Source organism: Eutrema salsugineum, unplaced genomic scaffold, assembly GCF_000478725.1.
Source record: "Eutrema salsugineum unplaced genomic scaffold, Eutsalg1_0 scaffold_3, whole genome shotgun sequence".
Taxonomy (NCBI): Eukaryota; Viridiplantae; Streptophyta; class Magnoliopsida; order Brassicales; family Brassicaceae; genus Eutrema; species Eutrema salsugineum.
This window is the reverse complement of record NW_006256756.1, coordinates 7,605,033-7,623,281: the sequence shown is the minus strand read 5'-3', so window position 1 is coordinate 7,623,281 and position 18,249 is coordinate 7,605,033. Positions and strand designations below refer to the sequence as shown.

The 18,249-nt window shown below is 42.6% G+C and overlaps 1 protein-coding gene and 2 non-coding genes across 3 annotated transcripts; 2 read left to right on the top strand and 1 right to left on the bottom strand.

Moving 5' to 3' along the window:
- The first annotated feature begins 7,900 nt into the window (after positions 1 to 7,900).
- LOC112085529 lies at positions 7,901 to 8,007 on the top strand. Its single transcript, XR_002898833.1, has one exon. It is a non-coding gene; the product is annotated as a small nucleolar RNA R71 (small nucleolar RNA).
- Positions 8,008 to 14,274: 6,267 nt separating this feature from the next.
- LOC112085339 lies at positions 14,275 to 15,358 on the bottom strand. The gene is made up of 2 exons (XM_024154545.1): positions 14,793 to 15,358; positions 14,275 to 14,734 (listed from the first exon to the last, which is right to left on the bottom strand). Exons 1-2 carry the CDS (start codon positions 15,356 to 15,358, stop codon positions 14,275 to 14,277), a joined length of 1,026 nt encoding a protein of 341 aa, XP_024010313.1.
- Positions 15,359 to 15,932: 574 nt separating this feature from the next.
- On the top strand, positions 15,933 to 16,039 carry LOC112085931. Its single transcript, XR_002899209.1, has one exon. It is a non-coding gene; the product is annotated as a small nucleolar RNA R71 (small nucleolar RNA).
- The last annotated feature ends 2,210 nt before the right edge of the window (positions 16,040 to 18,249 follow it).

Here is an 18,249-nt window from a genome sequence, read left to right as displayed (position 1 = left end):
TGACGAGTCTTAAACATAATGCATCTCTTCTTTTCCAGGGCCAGAGTGGAAACCTACTGGTCAGGGTTGAGGGAGATAGCTGTCTATGATCACGACAGTGGCGTATTCATACGTCCGTGACTCCAGTTCGAAAAGTTTAAGCTAAGATCTTATCAATTTTACTCTCTAGCAATGTTTTGAATCGTTCGTACCCTTGAGAAAACTTCCCTGAACCCCAACGCTTTCTTCCTTTTAGATTCACACTGTTTTTATTTCAAGCTTTAGTTCAATATTCTCATTCCTTTTTAATCGATTTTCATTTAAGCAATTAGATTAGCCGTTTTTCCTGTTTTTACCTGTTTTCGTTAAGTTTAGTTATTAGGTCATTTTAATTCCTGTATCTTCTCTTTAAGATTCGTTTTTACATTTTAAACACACCACCAAAACCCCCACAAAACCGTTTGGTTCTAGACTTCCTTACTTTATATTTCTTTCGAAGGCTTTTGCAGGAAAGATCCTCCTTCCCTGTGGATTCGATCCCTAAGTACTACAATCGATCAGCTGTGCATTTTCGGCTATTGATTTCATTTAGGGTAAAATTTGAAAACCCTCACACCGACGACACATCACAAGCCAAGGCCCAACATCTCTAGCTCGGTTAAATGAATAATGCCAGGGTTGTAGGCCGAGAAGAACATGCAGGCCAAGACTTGGTTAGCGTATCTGATCGCCGGGTTTCTGATGCAACTTGTCTTGCTCTTCCCTCCCAAATATGGTCCAAAAGCAATGGTTTCCCATAGAGCAGCTAGCTCTTCCTTCGGGTACACAAATTTCTCCAAGGAGCTTTCATTCCTCACAAAACCAAATATTTCATCTAGCTCCTTGAGACTGACCTTGTAGCTTACCCCATCCATCTCAAACTCTATGTGACCGAATCCTTTCCCATGTAAGCGCTTGGGATCTCTTTTTGGGTATATGAATACCTCTAGAGTAGCCAGGAACTGTTGTGTAATCCCTTCATAATCAACATCACTCATCTCAAAGAACGTAGCCAAGCCCATGTTTTGAAAGATGATGGTAACATCATCGAGTATCTCAAGCTTCCTCAACAACTCCATGTCAGGGAACCGACCTTGAGCCACCCTCACCGAGTTAAAATGGTCCAAATACTCTCCAGTGGTTGGAAAGTGATCTCCTTCAGGCTCGGCTTTTGGTTCTTGCCTTGTTCCCTTGCTACAGTTGGCTTCTTTCTCATGTGTATCGCTTTTGAGAACCAGAGCTCCAGCTTCTTCTTCATCAGAGTCGGAAACCACTTGCTTTCCCTTCCTTCTTGGCTCAGGCACAGGTGCAAGCACCAGTTCGCTGTTCCTTGCACGCTTTGCAATTGGCTCGCCTTCGGTCCCTTTGGTGCTTGCGGAGGCTTTCTTGCTTGTTCCTCCATTTCGTGCTAAGGCGACGGCTTTCCCTTTGCTTGTTCTCCTCTGAACATCGTTTCCGTGGGCCTGAGTGGTTGGTCTCTCGGTCATCTGTGAGGAAAATTCTCAGAGAAGAAATGAGGACCGAGTGTATCACGAAGCTCAAATGCCAAAAGGACAAGCAAGAACAGAGATTTCTCTCAAACAAGACTAATGGTTTCTCAAGCTCAAAGTGATTCACAAACAAGTCAATATGATCACTATTAGCAAAGAGATATAGACTTTTCAGCTCAGAAACTCAGTTCACCATTAAAGCTGATTCAAAGCGCGATTTCTCATGAATTTTAAAAACTCAAGAACAAACGATTTTAAGTGCAAGAACTGTTTTTTTATGTGTTGTCTATCCTGATGGAATTTCTAAAATTGTTCCCAAAGGTGTTAGTGATATAAAAGAATTGATTCCATATTTTACAAACAATAAAGCTCGGAAACAACAATGGAAAAAGATGAGTTCTTTAGAATGCAAATACCTTTGGAAACTCCAGATTCAAAGTTAATGAGATGCTTATGCAGAATAGACAACACCTTAACGAGTATAGAACACTTGGAATTGTGCGAAACTAATGAGAAATGAGAGAGTTATGTACGTGAAATGCAGAGAAAAGGATGAAGAAGGCAAACTCTGCATTTTGGCTCGGTATGGAGACAGGTATGGGCTGGAGTGAGCTTTCCAGCTGGTTTTTGGACTGTTGTGGGACTGGTCCCCCCCTTCCTTTCAGCTCCAGCCGTTGACCGCGCCTAAAATCACCTTGACCGAGCGTTTGAATTCAAAATGCCGTGCAAAGCCCTTAAGAGACTGTGGCATGGATAAGACGAGGGCCGTACGTCCTGGACTGATTTTCTCGTGTTAACACAAGCGGCCTCGGTGTGTTCCACCCCGAGGGTACCAAGCCGAGGTTTTTGAGCTCATGCTAACACGTAAATTTTTGTGGCCCTCAAGTTTTTTCCATTGACCGCGCAAACCTTCTTCTTTGACTTAAGTGTCCCAAGTGTTCTTGTTTTTGTTCTTTCTCATTACCAGGCACCTCGGCATGCTCCACCCCAAGGGCATCATGCCGATGGCACTTGTTTCCACGCAGAACACTTGGTGTTTGGGGGTTTTGGTGATTTGGCCTTGGTGTAAACGGGTTATGGCCTCAAAACGAGGTTTTTAACCGTTTCTTTTGAATCATTGCTCCTCGGTATAAATATACCGAGGCGTTTACACCGTGGACCTCCCCCCACACTTAGTCATTTCACGATCTCACTTTTGCTACACGGCCATGATGTAAATAAGGCGAGGAGTTTAGCCGAGCTTATTAGGCTTTCACTCGGTAAAAGGTGACCAAGGCATGATTATGCCGAGGGTCGATACCGAGGCTGTGAGTACTCCTGCTCTTAAAACATCAGGCCGTGTACTTACAAGCCTTTTTGATTTTCTTTTCTTCCAAGATTCACTGTCTAACACCTGAAACACTTATCAAACCCTTCAAAAAGCTTCAAGTAAAAAGAAAAAGAAGATAGAAATGAAATATTTACAAGGATAAGCTTGGGGTGTCTCCCAAGAGCACTTTGTTTAACGTCTCTAAGTTTGACTTTACTTACCTTTTCAGGCAGTTTCTGGTTCAAGAAGAGGAACTGACGTAGCTCCCTCTCTTGTTTCTGATGCCAAGTAGTGCTTTACCCTCTGACCGTTCACGACAAAGCCTTGTCCATCTTTTCCTTTTAAAACAACGGCTCCATATGGCCTCACTTCAAGAACTGTAAACGGACCGGACCAGCTAGACCTTAGCTTTCCAGGGAATAGCTTAAGTCTCGAGTTGAACAACAGAACTTGGTCCCCTTCTTTGAACTGTCTCTTGTGTATCTTCTTGTCATGGAGCGCCTTGGTTCTTTCTTTGTAGATTTTAGAGCTCTCAAAAGCATCTAAACGGATCTCCTCAAGCTCGTGAAGCTGTAGAACCCTCTTCTCCTGAGTTGTCTTCATATCAAAGTTCAAAAGCTTTACAGCCCACAAGGCTTTGTACTCCAACTCCACCGGTAAATGGCAACTTTTCCCATAGAGAAAATTAAATGGTGAGGTTCCAATGGGGGTTTTGTACGCGGTCCTATAAGCCCACAAAGCATCATCGAGCTTCTTGCTCCAATCTTTCCTAGATGAGCTCACGGTCCTCTCCAAAATAGCTTTGATCTGGCGGTTTGAGACCTCCACTTGACCGCTTGTTTGAGGATGATAAGGGCTAGCCACCTTGTGCTTTACTCCATGCTTTTTCAAAAGACTCTCAAGAGTCTTATTGATGAAATGGCTACCCCCATCACTGATAACTACCCTTGGAACTCCAAACCTTGGGAAAATGGTGCTCTTGAAGAGTTTTACCACAACTTTCGAATCATTGGTTGGACATGCAACTGCTTCTACCCACTTGCTCACATAGTCCACAGCTACAAGTATATACTGATTCACGTATGAGCTTACAAAGAGACCCATGAAATCAATGTCCCAACAGTCAAAGACCTCGACTTCAAGAATCGGGTTCTGAGGCATTTCATTTCTCTTGGATATGTTACCGTGCCTTTGACAAGCTTCACACCTTGTAACAACACTCTGAGCGTCTCTAAACATAGTCAGCCACCAAAAACCACTCTGTAAAACCTTGGCTACCGTCTTGAAAGCACCTAAGTGGCCACCGTATGCTGAACCGTGGCATTCTTGTAGCACCGCGTAAATCTCTTCCTCAGCCAAGCATCGTCTATAGAGATGGTCCTTGTTAAGCACGTATAAATACGGCTCATCCCAATGATACCTCATCACATCTCTAAAGAACTTCTTCCACTGATACGAATCTAGCTCTGGTGGCTCTTAACCGCATGACAAGTAGTTCACAAGATCTGCAAACCAGGGAAGGCTTCTTTCCTTGATCGTGTTGGCTTCCTCCACTTCTAAGTAGGACTTGACTAGCATGAGATGTTCCTCAGGCAAAGCATCGTCTATAGGCACTTGTTCTTCAATTCTCAGCCTTGAGAGATGGTTGGCAGCTCCATTCTCAATACCCTTCTTATCAAGCACCTCCATATCAAATTCTTGAAGCAACAAACCCCATCTAAGATGCCTCGGCTTAGCATCTTTCTTGGTCATGAGGTACCTCAAAGCCGCGTGATCTGTATAGACCGTGACCTTTGATCCTACGAGATAGCTCCTGAATTTATTAAACGCAAACACAATGGCCAGCATTTCCTTCTCGGTGGTCGCGTACTTCTCTTGAGCCGAGTCCAATGTGTGGCTTGCGTAATAGATCACATGGAGCTTCTTGTCTTTCTTTTTCCCCAAGACAGCTCCCACGGTGTAATCCGATGCATCCGTTATCACTTTGAAGGGTAATGACCAATCAGGGGCCTGGACAATCGGTGCACTGATCAATGCCCCCTTGATCCTCTTGAAAGCTTCCTCACATTCCTCATCAAAGATAAACTCAACATCTTTTTCAAAATAGCCTCGTCAAGGGTCGAGCTATTTTAGAGAAATCTTTGATAATCTTCTGTAAAACCCTGCGTGGCCAAGGAAGCTTCTTATTCCTTTCACCGAGTTCGGAGCTTGTAGGTTCACCATAACCTCAATTTTGGCTTTGTCCACCTCTATGCCTTTCTCTGATACCTTGTGACCCAAAACAATCCCTTCTTGAACCATGAAGTGGCATTTCTCCCAGTTCAAGACTAGCCTGTGCTCCTCACATCATTTTAAAACCTGAGACAAATTAGAAAGACAATCGGAGAGAGAGGAGCCGTAGACAGAAAAATCGTCCAAGAACACCTCCACTTTCTCTTCAATGAGGTCAGAGAAGATATGCATCATACACCTTTGAAAAGTAGCCGGTGCATTACATCTATGGTGATTTGAAAGAAACCCGAGTACCCATTAAGAAAACAAAAATAAGGATGATTAGCTAGCCTCTCAAGCATTTGATCAATGAATGGAAAAGGGAAATGATCTTTTCTAGAAGCAGAATTCAGTTTTCTATAGTCTATGCACATGCGATGACCGGTTATGGTTCTTTGGGCTATAAGCTCATCTTTTTTGTTTTTAACCACCGTGATCCCACCTTTCTTGGGCACAACTTGAACAGGAGATACCCACCTTGAGTCAGAGATTGGGTAAATTATCCCTGCCTCAAGGAGTTTGAGTATCTTCTTCTTAAGCACCTCCTTGAGGTTCGGGTTAAGACGTCGTTGATGCTCAATAGAAGACATAGCTTTGTCTTCTAGGTGTATCCTGTGGGTGCATATGTCACGAGAGATCCCTCTAATATCAGCCAAAGAATATCCTATGGCTCTCCTGAACTTTCTTATCTCGCTAAGCAACGCACTCTCTTCATGATCTAATAAGTTATCATTGATGATCACGGGATATGAAGAGTTTGAGCCTAAGAAAGCGTACCTCAGCCCTGTTGGTAGAGGCTTGAGCTCAACAGGGGGTGCATCAGCCTCATTCCAATCAGCGTCGAAGCTGCATTGGCTTGGAACAGCTTCCTCGGCCTTTTCTTTCTCGTGCGGTTTACCACTGACCTCAGCATAAGATGTCGCGGCCATGATACCCCGAGGTGTCTCTTCTACAGTCTTGGACTCCCCGATGTCTAAAATGTCGAGGTCACCTTTCATGAGCTCCAAAAACCTCGTCTCAGCTTCAAGTTCTTTTGGTTGGTCCAGAAGACGCTTGTACACCTCGCTTTCTTCGTTCAAGTACTCGTGCCCGCTGTGTTCCTGAGTTAAGACCACTTGTAACGGGTCCTCTGCGTTTAACTCTTCTAGGAGCTCGTCAGCTAGCTCCTCCATGGTTTCCACATAGAAAACTTGACCTCCAATGGTCAGTTTCTTCATTATCTCCTTCACGTCGAACTTCATAGTCTCGGAACCGATGTGTAGCTCAATCATCCCTCCTCTCACGTCGATGATCGCTCCTGCCGTTGCTAAGAACGGTCTCCCCAAGATGATGGGGTCAGCAGGTTCCTCGTCCATCTCAAGAACTATGAAATCAGTCGGGATTTCTATCTCACCGATTCTCAGGGGCAGATCCTCAAGTAAACCCACTGGTAGTCTCACCGATATATCAGCTAATACAAGGGAGATCTTGGCCGGCTTATTGCTTTTAAACCCCAATCTCTTGGCCACCGTGTAGGGCATTAAGCTCACAGAAGCTCCTAGATCACACAAGCAACTTGAGAACTTCAGGTGACCTATGGCACACGGCAAAGTAAAGCTTCCCGGATCGAATAGCTTTCTTGGTATAGACCTCCTTTGAATGATAGCGCTACACTCCTGACTCAATATCACCATACCCTGGAGCTCCTTTGTCTTATTGAGAATTGCATCCTTTAGAAACTTTCCAAGCTGTGGTATAGCCAAGAAAGCGTCTATGATAGGCAAGGTCATTTGCGTGTTCTCCAAGTGTTTCTCAAAGACCGCCTTGGCTCTATCTAGGATTTGCTTCTTGAAACGCCCTGGAAATGGTATCTTGGGCTGATAGGGTGGTGGTGGAACGTATGGCTTTTCAAGCTCAAGTGTCTTCTCCATCTCTTTTCCTTTGTCTTTGATCGGTTCTTTCTCCAAAATATCTTCTTCTTGCGCATCATATGAGGCTACCTGGTAAAGCCGGACCTCTTGACGAAGTAGAAGCTTGATTCTGCTTAAGCTCCCTGATATCATGTTGCATTGTTGCGTGCTGGCTATCAACTCTTTGCTGACCTTGTAACAGCTGCTGTAGAAGCCCACAGACGTCAGGACCCATCTGATTTGTAGCTGTTCCATGATTCTATTGCGGATTACCCATCGGCTGCGGATTAAACCCTGGTGGAAACTCATGCTGCTGCGGTTGGCTGCTGAAGTTGTTGCTTTGAGCCGGGTGATTCTGCTGACTGTAACTCTGTTGCTGCCCACTGAACTGTTGCTTGGGCTGAAAGCTGTTCTGAAATGGAGCTTTAGGAGCATAGCTTTGTTGGTGTTGTTGGGCAGGGTAGACTTGGTCTTGGAGATTAGCTACATTTGGGTTTCGGTATGAAAGGTTTGGATTGTTCCCGAAGTTGTTAAACCGCTGATACCGTTGCTGATTCCTTATGTAGTTTATCTCTTCCTGAGTTAGACCATCTTCATTGACATTATCAAAGCTCGCCCCTTGCTCATCGAACTCGCCAACAAAATGTATTGGCTTTTGTGTAGCCATGAGGACCTTGTCAATCTTACTCTGTAGCTCTCTTATATCCTTCTCCATGCGCTGTTTTTTACTAGATCCCTCTGAACGGTTTGCCCTGTCAAAATCTTCTCCATACGTGTCATTAGACATGGCGAGGTTCTCCACTAGTTCCTTTGCCGCGTTGATCTCTTTCCCAAGAAAATTTCCGTTTGAAGCTGTATCTAGTTGGTTTCTGATCTTGGGGAGGGCACCTCGGTATAAAGTACTCAGACGGGAGGCCTCCGAGAAGCCGTGGTGTGGGCATTGGTTGGTATAGCTCCTGAACCGTTCCCAAGCTTCACTAAAACTTTCATTGTTGTGTTGCGTGAAATTTGAAATCTGATTCCTCAGCTTGGCCGTGCATGAGGTGGAGAAGAACTTTGATAAGAACGCCAGCTTACATTGCTCCCACGTTTGTATAGAACCCCTCGGGAGGTTCTTTTCCCATTGGTGAGCTTTATCACTGAGGCTGAATGGAAACAGGCGTAGCTTGAAACTATCTTCTGACACGCCATTTATCTTAGTCAGGTCGCAAACTCGATCAAATTGATCTAGATGCTCTAGAGGATCCTCTCTGGGTAGACCGTGAAACTTGGTGTTCTGCACCATATTGAGCAGGGAAGCTTTAACTTCAAAGTTGTTGTTTTGGACAGGTGGTGCCTGAATCTCGGCTCTCTATTGGTGCGCATTAGCTCGGTCATTTTCTCCAACAAAGACCGGATGAGGTTGTCTCTGAGCTGGTGGTGGAGGCGTAGGAATATGATGGGCTTGCTGCTCATTTCTATTGGCTTGATGTACGTTTTGCTGAGCAAGCCTTTCATTTCTTTGAGCCTGTTGTTGATTAACGTAGGCTTGTTGTTCATTCCTTTCAGCTTGCGCTTGATTTGCCTGAGCCTGGTGCTCGGCATCCTGAGCCTGTTGCTCAATCCTTTGCTGTTCTGCCATACCAAGCCTTTCAAAGTGTCGTTCTCTCTCGCGTGCTCGCCTTTCGATTCGGTTGATGTTGTTGTCGTAAGGGAGAGGCGGTTCTGTGCTGCGAGACCTGGTTTTCATGCACCTGAAAGCAAAGCCAGAACTTGTAAAAGAGTTAGTAAAACAAAAGAAAGTAAATTCTTGATCTCAAGAACAAATAAGAGACTAATGCTCCCACAAGTTGGCAACGGCGCCATTTGATAACTAAGAGTTTTTAGGCTCTTTGTAGAGGTTATCAATCCCCTGTCTTGTAGTATAAGGGGTTATCAAACCAAGCTTGTGGAGAGACACTAATCTATGTTACTTGTAATCTCAAGTCAAGATGAGCAAACAAGAGTTTTTGGTGACTAATCTACTTAACGAACAAGTAAACACGAAAATGGAACAAGCAATGATATTTAGACTAGATGAAGATGCAAATGAAAACAAATAAACAAGCAAATGATCGGATGATGATAATATATGATAAAGGCAGAGGCTTTAGACAGGATCAAAGACTCAGGTGCTTCCAAGCTAGACTAGAAAGTTAATGAATCAATATTATCAAGCAATTTCATTTAACATGAACTCAAAATATGATAATCTTCTCATGAAAGTATTAAACATCTAAAATGATCATCTTTCATACCAAAATCCCTTTTGAGAAGCATGAATCAGTCAGCTTTAAGATCCAGTTCAATAAGTCATTTAAGAAGGTCAAACTATCACTCTCGCGATGAAAGACTCTTAAACCTCTAACTGATTGGTTCAGAAATTTCTACGAACACTTTTGATGCGAGATATGTCTCAGATCTGAACCGCAAGTGATGTGCTTGGATCCAGCTTAGAGATCTCGTCGGTTAAAGAATGAAACATGCAAGACTAGACCCCTAAACTCGCTAATCTATCATGAAAGCACCCTAATCTACCTATCTAAAGCCTCTTAAATGGACTACTCACTGGTCATAACGAGCTCACTAAATCCTTTGCAAGACGTGTAGCTAGTCATGATAAGGAGTTTGATGCTGGTAAATAAAATAAATAAACAAGAACAAGATTCTCACGTGAAAACGAGATATCGGATTAGACTAATCAAGTTTCACAAAAGAGGCAAGTTCTTAAAGCTAAAACAGGCAGGAAATGAGATAAGATAAAAGAAGATTAGGTTTCTGGTCCTAAAATCTATTTATAGTGAAGGGTAAGTGTCGCGGGTCAGCCCAGAACAAACCGGGTACTGAACGCTCTTCTTGGGTCGTCAGGTGAGCACCATGGTGTGTGAGAGAGTGAAGCTGATAACACCGGATTTTGACCATTTTTATGGATCACTTTAAAATCTTTTACAGGTGTTTTTACTCCATTTTCAAAGGTTTTCAAAGGATTTCTATGTTTCCGGATTTTAAAATACTTTTCAGGTAATTTGGGATAAAGAGGCACAAAATGGAACAAAAAGACTCTTTTGGATAAATGCAGACCGTCAGAACTCTCATGGAGAGACGAAGACCTTCTCACCGTCTGATCACCCTCAAAATTGGACAACTTATAGAAGAATCAACCAGCTTTCAAATTCACTTGGTTTGGAGACATTCCAACGGTTGGATCTCAAGATATTCCATTAGCCCCGGAGCCACTCGAAGATGGCCAGCAAAGCACGCGACCGCGACCAACAACCTATTTCCCGCAGTCAGAAGCTTCCTGACCGCGGCCAACCACTCAATCCCCGTGGTCACGTCTCTCCCAACTGCGGCCATCAAGCTCCGAACTAAAGCCCACATATCTGAAGCCCAAAGTCATTCTCAGCCTCAATTCCGGAACCCTAGAGACCATGGAGTATTGGAGACTATAAATACATGTCATTTAGGTCGTTTTTAGACACAACCCTTCATACTTTACAGAAACCCTTTTCCTTTAGCCGTTTTTATGAGATTTTTGTAGAAGATTGTTCAAGTCCGAGTTCTTCAATAGAAAAGCTTTCTTTATCTCTTTTCTTTGCTGTTTTTCATTACTTTTATTAAAACCGATGATGATGTCGACCTCAGCCATGTCTGAGTAGATCCCGAGTTGGGCTTAGGGTTCCCGAAAGGGGCTCTCATAATCGATTAAGACATCTAGGTTTATAGATCTGGGATTTCGACCTGTTCTCTATTTATTCTTGTTCTTATTGCATGTATGCTTGATTGATCACCTAGTATCTGATCTAGATAGTTAGAGTTGCGAAAGTTTTCATTAAGTATCAGCCCTAGAATGAAACAGGCAATTTTTCCGTAGGAGTGGAAACCTACCTGCGGCGAGATCATGAGTATTGACGAGTCTTGTGCAGCTCTTGCGTTCTCTCCCTTCCAGGGCCAGAGTGGAAACCTACTGGTCAGGGTTGCGAGAAACAGTTGGTTATGATCACGACAGTGACGTAGTCATACCGCCGTACTCTAGCTCTAGAACCCCTATATATCGATATCCGTCAATCCTAATCTATCTACCCTAGTGTTAAAACCGATTATGATCCCTTAGAGTTCCCAAAAGCTCAGCGTTTTTAGCCATAGTTTACAATTCCATCGATTTTATTTGCTTACTTAAACCTGCATTTCAATTCCCTTAGTTCGATATTTTACTTGCTTTACTAGTCTTTCATTCAATATTTTACTTGCTTTATTAGCCTTTCATTCGATTTCTATACTTGCTTTCTAGGATAGATTTATTTGCTTTCTCTTGTTTTAGTTTCATTCGTGACAAACAACCAACTTTTAAAAACCAATTTAGTCTAGACATAAAGTTAAAAACCGTAGAAGAACACCAGGCACACAAATCTCTGTGGATTCGATCCCTAAATACTACAACTGAGTAGCTGTGCACTTGCGGCTTTCATTTGTTTTGTTAAGGGTAAAACTTGTTCCCTCATGCAGTTGACACGACATCAGAAGCCGAGGTCTTGATGCCGAGGGGTGCACGTGAGCAAAGATCAAGATGGAGATCTCATGAAGAACACGTCAAGAACATGCATAAACCCTAGTCTTCAATCCATCTTCATGTGCGTCCTCCGAGTCAACTTGATCTTGAATCTTGGTTCGTGAAAAGGGACCTAGGCATGTGATGCAGAGGTGCTTGGTAGTCGAGGGGTTCGGGAAGATGGAGTCCGGCATGCAATGTCGAGGTCTTTATACCGAGGTTCACGTTCAACACTTAGTCATTTTCAGCTCCACTCCTTTTGCATGCATGCCTCGATCTTGATATACCGAGGAGTTAGTACGAGGTCTAGTCCAAAAAGCTTTCAGGGGATGAGCCTCGGCCTAAGCAATGCCGAGGCAGCGACGCCGAGGTTTGTAAAAACACTTAGCGCTTATCGCAACTCCTTTGGGCTCGTAGTGACCAACTCGTCTTCCGGAAGCAATAACTTTTAGTACATGACTCAAAATGCTGTGAAACCAGTTCCATAGTCAAGATAACTCATTCAGCTCAAACTTTGGTGAAGGAACCATCAGAGCTTGGAAAGTGGAAGGCTTCCCGGATTGCTCATCTTTGCACGGCATTGAAATGACCGGAAAAATCAGCTTTTAGACCAATGTCTACTCCGGAGGCGATATCTTTCAAACCGCTGTGCCGAATTGGGAGACCTCAGGTGTTCCGGAAAAAGAATTCATAGATATTTAATATTGATGAAGGCTCTGTAAGCTGATTCGGGCTGGAAGGACATTCTTTCACGTAATCTTTGAAACCCATCTGATCGGCTTTTGGATGCATGCGGGACAGGCGTGTCTTCCGGAGGCGATATCTCTCTACTCACAGGTCCGAATTACATGATTCTAACTGTTCTGGGATCTTGGATTGATTATCTCCAACTTTTATGAAGACCCCGTCAACTGATTCGGACTGGAAGATTCCCCGGATTTGTGATCTTTGAGGCGCGCGGGTGAAAATGAATTTTAGCAGATAAATGCTTCCCGTGGAAAGGAAAATGTCCGAGAAACATGTAGCGCGGTAAGATTTTTAGCCGATAAAAACTCTTCGCATCGGCATAAAATTTCACCCGATGAATTTTCACCCGGTAATGATTTTTAGCCGGTACGGACCACCCGATAGCGATTCTTGCCGATGTTCTGATCCAGCCGGTACGAGTTTTCGCCGAGAAATTCCTCCAAGCGGTTTTCACCATTTTTGACCCTTTTCTTCACCGTTTCCACTTCTGATCCTCCTCTTGAGCTCCAAATGTCCTCCAAAACACCTGATAGAGACTTCAAACTATGCAAAACTCTTTGGGACCTAATGCAAATCCTAAAGCCTACTTTGATTCCTAAAAACCTAAAATGACCGAGAAAACACATGATTTGGACTCTAAAATGCAGCCTAAATGATGCAAAATATAGACATATCAAACAGCTATGGCGACTTATTCAGTACCCCTCATCTCTCTTGGCTCGGGTTCTAAGAGGTAGGTATTACAGACAATCTGATCTGTTAGAGGACCGAAATGTTTATTCACCATCTTATGGGTGGTGGAGTATCATGGCTGCAAAACCATTCCTGAATATAGGCTTGAGGAGGACAATTGGATCGGGTCTAAACACGAGAGTTTGGAGCGAACACGAGAGTCATCTTTTGTGCTTTAGTTAATGCTTAGAATAAGGGAGAGGAGTACTAATCTTTTCACCACATAGGTCCTTGTTTGTCAGGTGTGAATGAGGAGTCAAGCCTTTTGAACATCAGTCACATCGATGAGGTAAAAGGAAGAGCTCAGAAATTAGCTCAGGCTTTCTAAATTCTTCTGGAAACATGGGTGTCTCTGATTAGCTGGTCAACTTTTGGATTTTTCATTAGTCTAATCCAAAGCTAATCCTGCAATAATGGTCACTCAGCCAAGAAATCAGAACAATAATCCCAAGAAAAAGATCATAATCTCCAACAAATTTTTGACTCAATAAAACATCAAAATGACTCAAGAAAAAGGAAACAAAAAAAAAAGAAAATAACGTTAGTAAACAACAAAAACCCTCCCCCAGACTTAAATCACACCGTCCCGATGTGAAAATAAACCAGAAAGAAGGCATAAATAGACTCAAAGAAAGAAAAGAAAGCAAAAGAAAACTTACCAGACATGATCGATCAGGTAGAAGAGGATCCTTCTCCCATTTTTTTTTTGTTTTTTTTTGTTGAGAACCTGAAACACTTGGACTCAAAACAAAATTTAAAAGAGTTAGTAATAACAAAAAGAAAATAAAAATATGTATTCTTACCGGTGGGTTGCCTCCCACCAAGCGCTTGTTTAAAGTCCCTAGCTTGACTTTGGCTCAGGTATCATTCAGGATAAGCATGTGAACTTGCCCCAAAACAAGCTCCACATTCAGACATCTCTAGCTTCGAATTCTGCGCATGATACCCTTCACAACATCTTTTCCTTTCCTTTTAAGCTCCGAAGTGAGAATATTTCTAACCTTAGAGAATGGCTTTGAGTTTCCTTTGCACTTCACCTCATACTCAATCAAATCTCCATCACATTTCTGAGGGATCAAGGTCATATGAGAGTTTCCCTTTACTCTTTTATCCTTCATCTTCCCCTCTGCCTTAGACTTTTTGATGACTTCCTTGGTGATGATAGAGGGAACATCTAAAACATTCCTGACTTCATTCTCTTCATAAATCTCTTTCCAAGGATCAACCACCAATGTTTCTCCCATGATAACACTAATGCAAGAGACATTTAGTGGGGATAGCTTTGTAGAATACCTTCTTGTCAATGTTAGAGAATGAGATTCTCTTACTAGGCATGTCTATAATTGCACCCACTGTGGCCATGAATGGTCGTCCAAGGATTAAAGGCATTTCTGATCCTTCGATCATCTCTACAACCTGAAAATCAGTAGGAACCAAACCATCTCCAATTTTAAAAAGCAAATCAGGGATAGTATCATATGAAGTTGTGGTAGAAGAATTCGCAAATGCAAGAGTCATCTGAAGGTGTCTTATACATGTATCAACAATTCCCAACCTCTCAGCGACAAGTTTTGACATTAGATTCACACTGGACCCAGAATCAACAAGAGATTCTTTGAACTCAACTCCAGAGATGGAGCATGGAACAGCAAACTTTCCAGGGTCTTCAATCTTATTCAACTTTTTCAATGGTGGTGGTGTGCTTCTTGCCCTGATAAAGAGGGCCTTAATCTCTTCTAGAGTTTCTCTGCAATTCTCGAAGAATATACAAAGGCCTGTTCTCCCATGCTTCTTCAGATGACATCTCATGGGGAATTCTCCTCACCATCTTCTCAAAATCACTCAGCTTCTCTGCCGTAATGGAATTCCTGAGATGTTTGGGGGTTTTAGGATATGGGACCTTAGGGACATATACTTGTGGCGTGACAGGAGTGCACTCCTCTTCTACTACAACATCATGTGCCCTTTCCTCATCCATCAACTCAGGTGTTGTCACCATCTTATCATAAACCATTACAGTGTTGCAATGCTCTCTTGGATTTATCTCTGGCTTTCCAGGAAGATTTCCAGATTGTCTTTTAATAGCATCTGGAATCTGTGCTACCTGTATGTCAAGCTTCTTCACATGAGTGGCAAGGGACTCATACTTGTTATCGATATTCTCAATTTTATTGCTGAGATCATGATACATCCCATCTACCTTAACATGGATCTCCTTTGCAGTCGTCTGCTGATTAATCATGACTTGCTGCATCATCAATTCAAGTTTAGACTCTTGTGTAGCTAGATTAGAGCTGTTCTGATTCTGAAAGTTGTGCTGTCCCTGATTCTGCATGTTTGTCTGGCCCTGAAATCCCTTAGAGAAAATGCTGACACCTTGGTTTTGCACGAATGGTTTCTGCTGATACTGCAGACCCTGATTTTGCACACCTGCTTGTTGTGGGTAAACTTGATCTTGAGGATTTTCAACATTGGGACTTCTGAAGGACAGGCTGGGATGATTTCTGTAATTCTAGTTGAATCCTCTGTTGAAATATCCTTGGTTCTGCACGTAGTTCACCTCAGCATGATGTCTTTCTGAATCATCTTCAGTAAATTTCTGATACAACCTCTCATCGCCAGCATTGTCACAAAAGTTGACAGCCTTTTGATTTCCCTTCAGTAACAAGGCTATGTTGTTGACTTGGTTAGTCAGCTCGTCTATCTTCCTAGACTCAATGCTATTGATGCATCTCGATCTGTCATACTCAGGATTGCGCTGGCTGGAACTAACAGAGAGATTCTCAATAAGCTCATATGCCTCCTCCTTAGTCTTTGTCATGAAGTTACCATTGCTGGCAGCATTCAGACAATTCTTTGCCTCCCAGTCTACTCCATCATAGAAGATGTTCAGCACCTGCTCATCTGAGTAACCATGATGAGGACATTCTCTGAGATACTCTCTGAATCTCTCACAAGCTTCATTGAAAGACTCACCACCATTCTGTTGAAATTCAGTGATCTTAATCCTGAGTGATGTTGTCTTAGCCTTGGTGTACAACTGATCCAAGAAAGATGACCTAATTGCTTCCCAAGAAGTCAAAGAACCAGATTCAAGTGATTTCAACCATCTAGCTGCTCGTTCAGCCAAAGAGAAAGAGAAGAGTTTGCACTTCAGATAGTCTGCAGGGACTCCATTTGAGCTTGTGGTACTGCAAATCTCTTCAAATCTCTTAATGTAATCCATGGGATTTTCTGAAGCCTTCCCATAGAACTGTTGCCTTTCCACAAGAGCGATGATTTGAGGTTTGATCTCCAAGTTCTGTGAATAGGTGGTGGACGAATTGGTGACCTATCCTTATAGAACTGGTGAGGAGAATCAATTGCCCCAACAGGTATGCGCTGAGGCTCCCTCTGATTCCTCTGGAATTGTGCCTGTCTGTTAACATTGTTCCCAAGTTGCACATGTCCAGCTGCATCTGCTGCGGCTTTCCTCTGAGCCTCAGCTTGCCTCTGAGCTTCAGCTTGCCTCTGAGCCTCAGCTTGCCTCTGAGCTTCAGCTGCAGCTCGTGACTGCAGGATCATCAGCAGCATTTGGATCAATGAGAACATCACGAGCAGGAGGAGGAGGGTTTATGAGGTTCCCATCATTATCAAACAGGCCCTGGAGATTCAGATCATCTTGATTTTGAGCCATGTTTCTCCTTCTTCGTTTGTTCTCACGTTCTAGTTGTGCTAGCTCCTCGTTGTTCAAATCCAACAGATTTTCAGAACCGTGGCTTCTGGTCATAAACCTGAAACACACAAGAAAACAAAAATAAAACAAATTAGCAAAAGAAAAAGAAAAACTTAGTCTGAACTTTTGTCCAAAACTCGTAGGCACTCAATTGGTCCCCGGCAACAGCGCCAATTCTTGAAACACTTCAGGAATAATCCTAAAATCTACTGCAAGAGCACAGCAATCAAAATAGTATTTTAGGTATCGAAATCTACAAGGACCAAGTCTACGCTACGAGAATGCAGAAAGAAAGTAAAGCTAAGCCTAATGACAGGTTGTTTTGTGGTTTAAGACTTCTAGTAACTAAGAAAAGCAAAGTAATGAGATGTAGATTCCAATGAGAAAAACGCTATGTCTTCGGGTAATTCGCAGGAAAACAAGACTCACTAAACAGATTATCGAATAGGGAATGAATTAAGAACCGTTCTCGAACTCAAACATAAACGTCTAGCTAACCCACTGTCGTGGCACTAACTACTATGTCTAATAACCTAAGTGTCTAAACTGTCGTTTGACCGTAAAGTTCTAGACATGAATTAAAGCTCTGGTTTGATAAGCTCACAAATCGCCTTAGCATCAGCTTTCGTTGGCTAAGGACGATTTGCTCATCTAAGTTCTGTCAGGAAATCTAAATCACTTTCATGTTTAGATTAATCCTAAGATCATAAACTAGGTGATCAATCTAGTCTAAGCTTTAAACTCAACAATAGATGAAGAACTCTATGTGATTCCCTAATCTAACAAATCCAATATAGTGATTCATGAAAATCCCTTGAAACCCTAAAAACCTAACTGGAGAACGACTCAGACATAGATGCAGAGAAAACACAGAAAGACAGAGAAGAACTCATGATCAATAAAATAGAAATCCAAAAGGGTTCAGAAATCTTCTCAGAGATGTAGAGTCATAAATTTATCTCCCTAATCTTACAAATTGCCAAAAGCTCAAAAAGTCTCAATAGAATAGAAAGTTGTGTTTAGAAAAGTTATAAAAATAGGTTTAAATAGGTCTGCAGTCGTCCAGAGCCGAAATCAGAAGAATTTGGGCCGAAACAGGAAAAATCGAAATTTCCTTCTTCTTTGGGGAGGTGGAACGATCGTGCTGAAATATATGGAATGGTTGTTCCAGCTTAGATCGATCGTGCCATACAGAATTGGTCGTGCTGGAAAATGTTCGCAATTTCTGGCTGGATAGTTTCAACTGGTCGGATCGTTCCAATCTTTTTTTTTTTGCACTTTTCGCCGTTTTTGCTCCTAGTATCCAAACTCTATCCTGAAACGTTTTCTGACCTGAAATGACTCTAAAAAAGACTAAAAGACTCGAAAAACATTCGAAAAATCAGGTTAGAATGCGTTAAAAATGCAACACATCAAAAATCATAGTGATATCATTGGAAAGAAGAGCTGGTTCATGGACCAAGAGATGTTTCAAAAGATGAAAAGTAAAGAGAAGTATCATGAAGAGAACC

Coding starts and splice junctions, on each gene's coding strand:
- LOC112085339 (XM_024154545.1), bottom strand. CDS start 15,358: ATGCAGAATCAGGGACAGCACAACTTTCAGAATCAGAACAGCTCTAAT. Junction 14,735..14,792: donor GCATGGGAGAACAGGCCTTT/GTATATTCTTCG, acceptor CCTCTTTATCAG/GGCAAGAAGCACACCACCAC.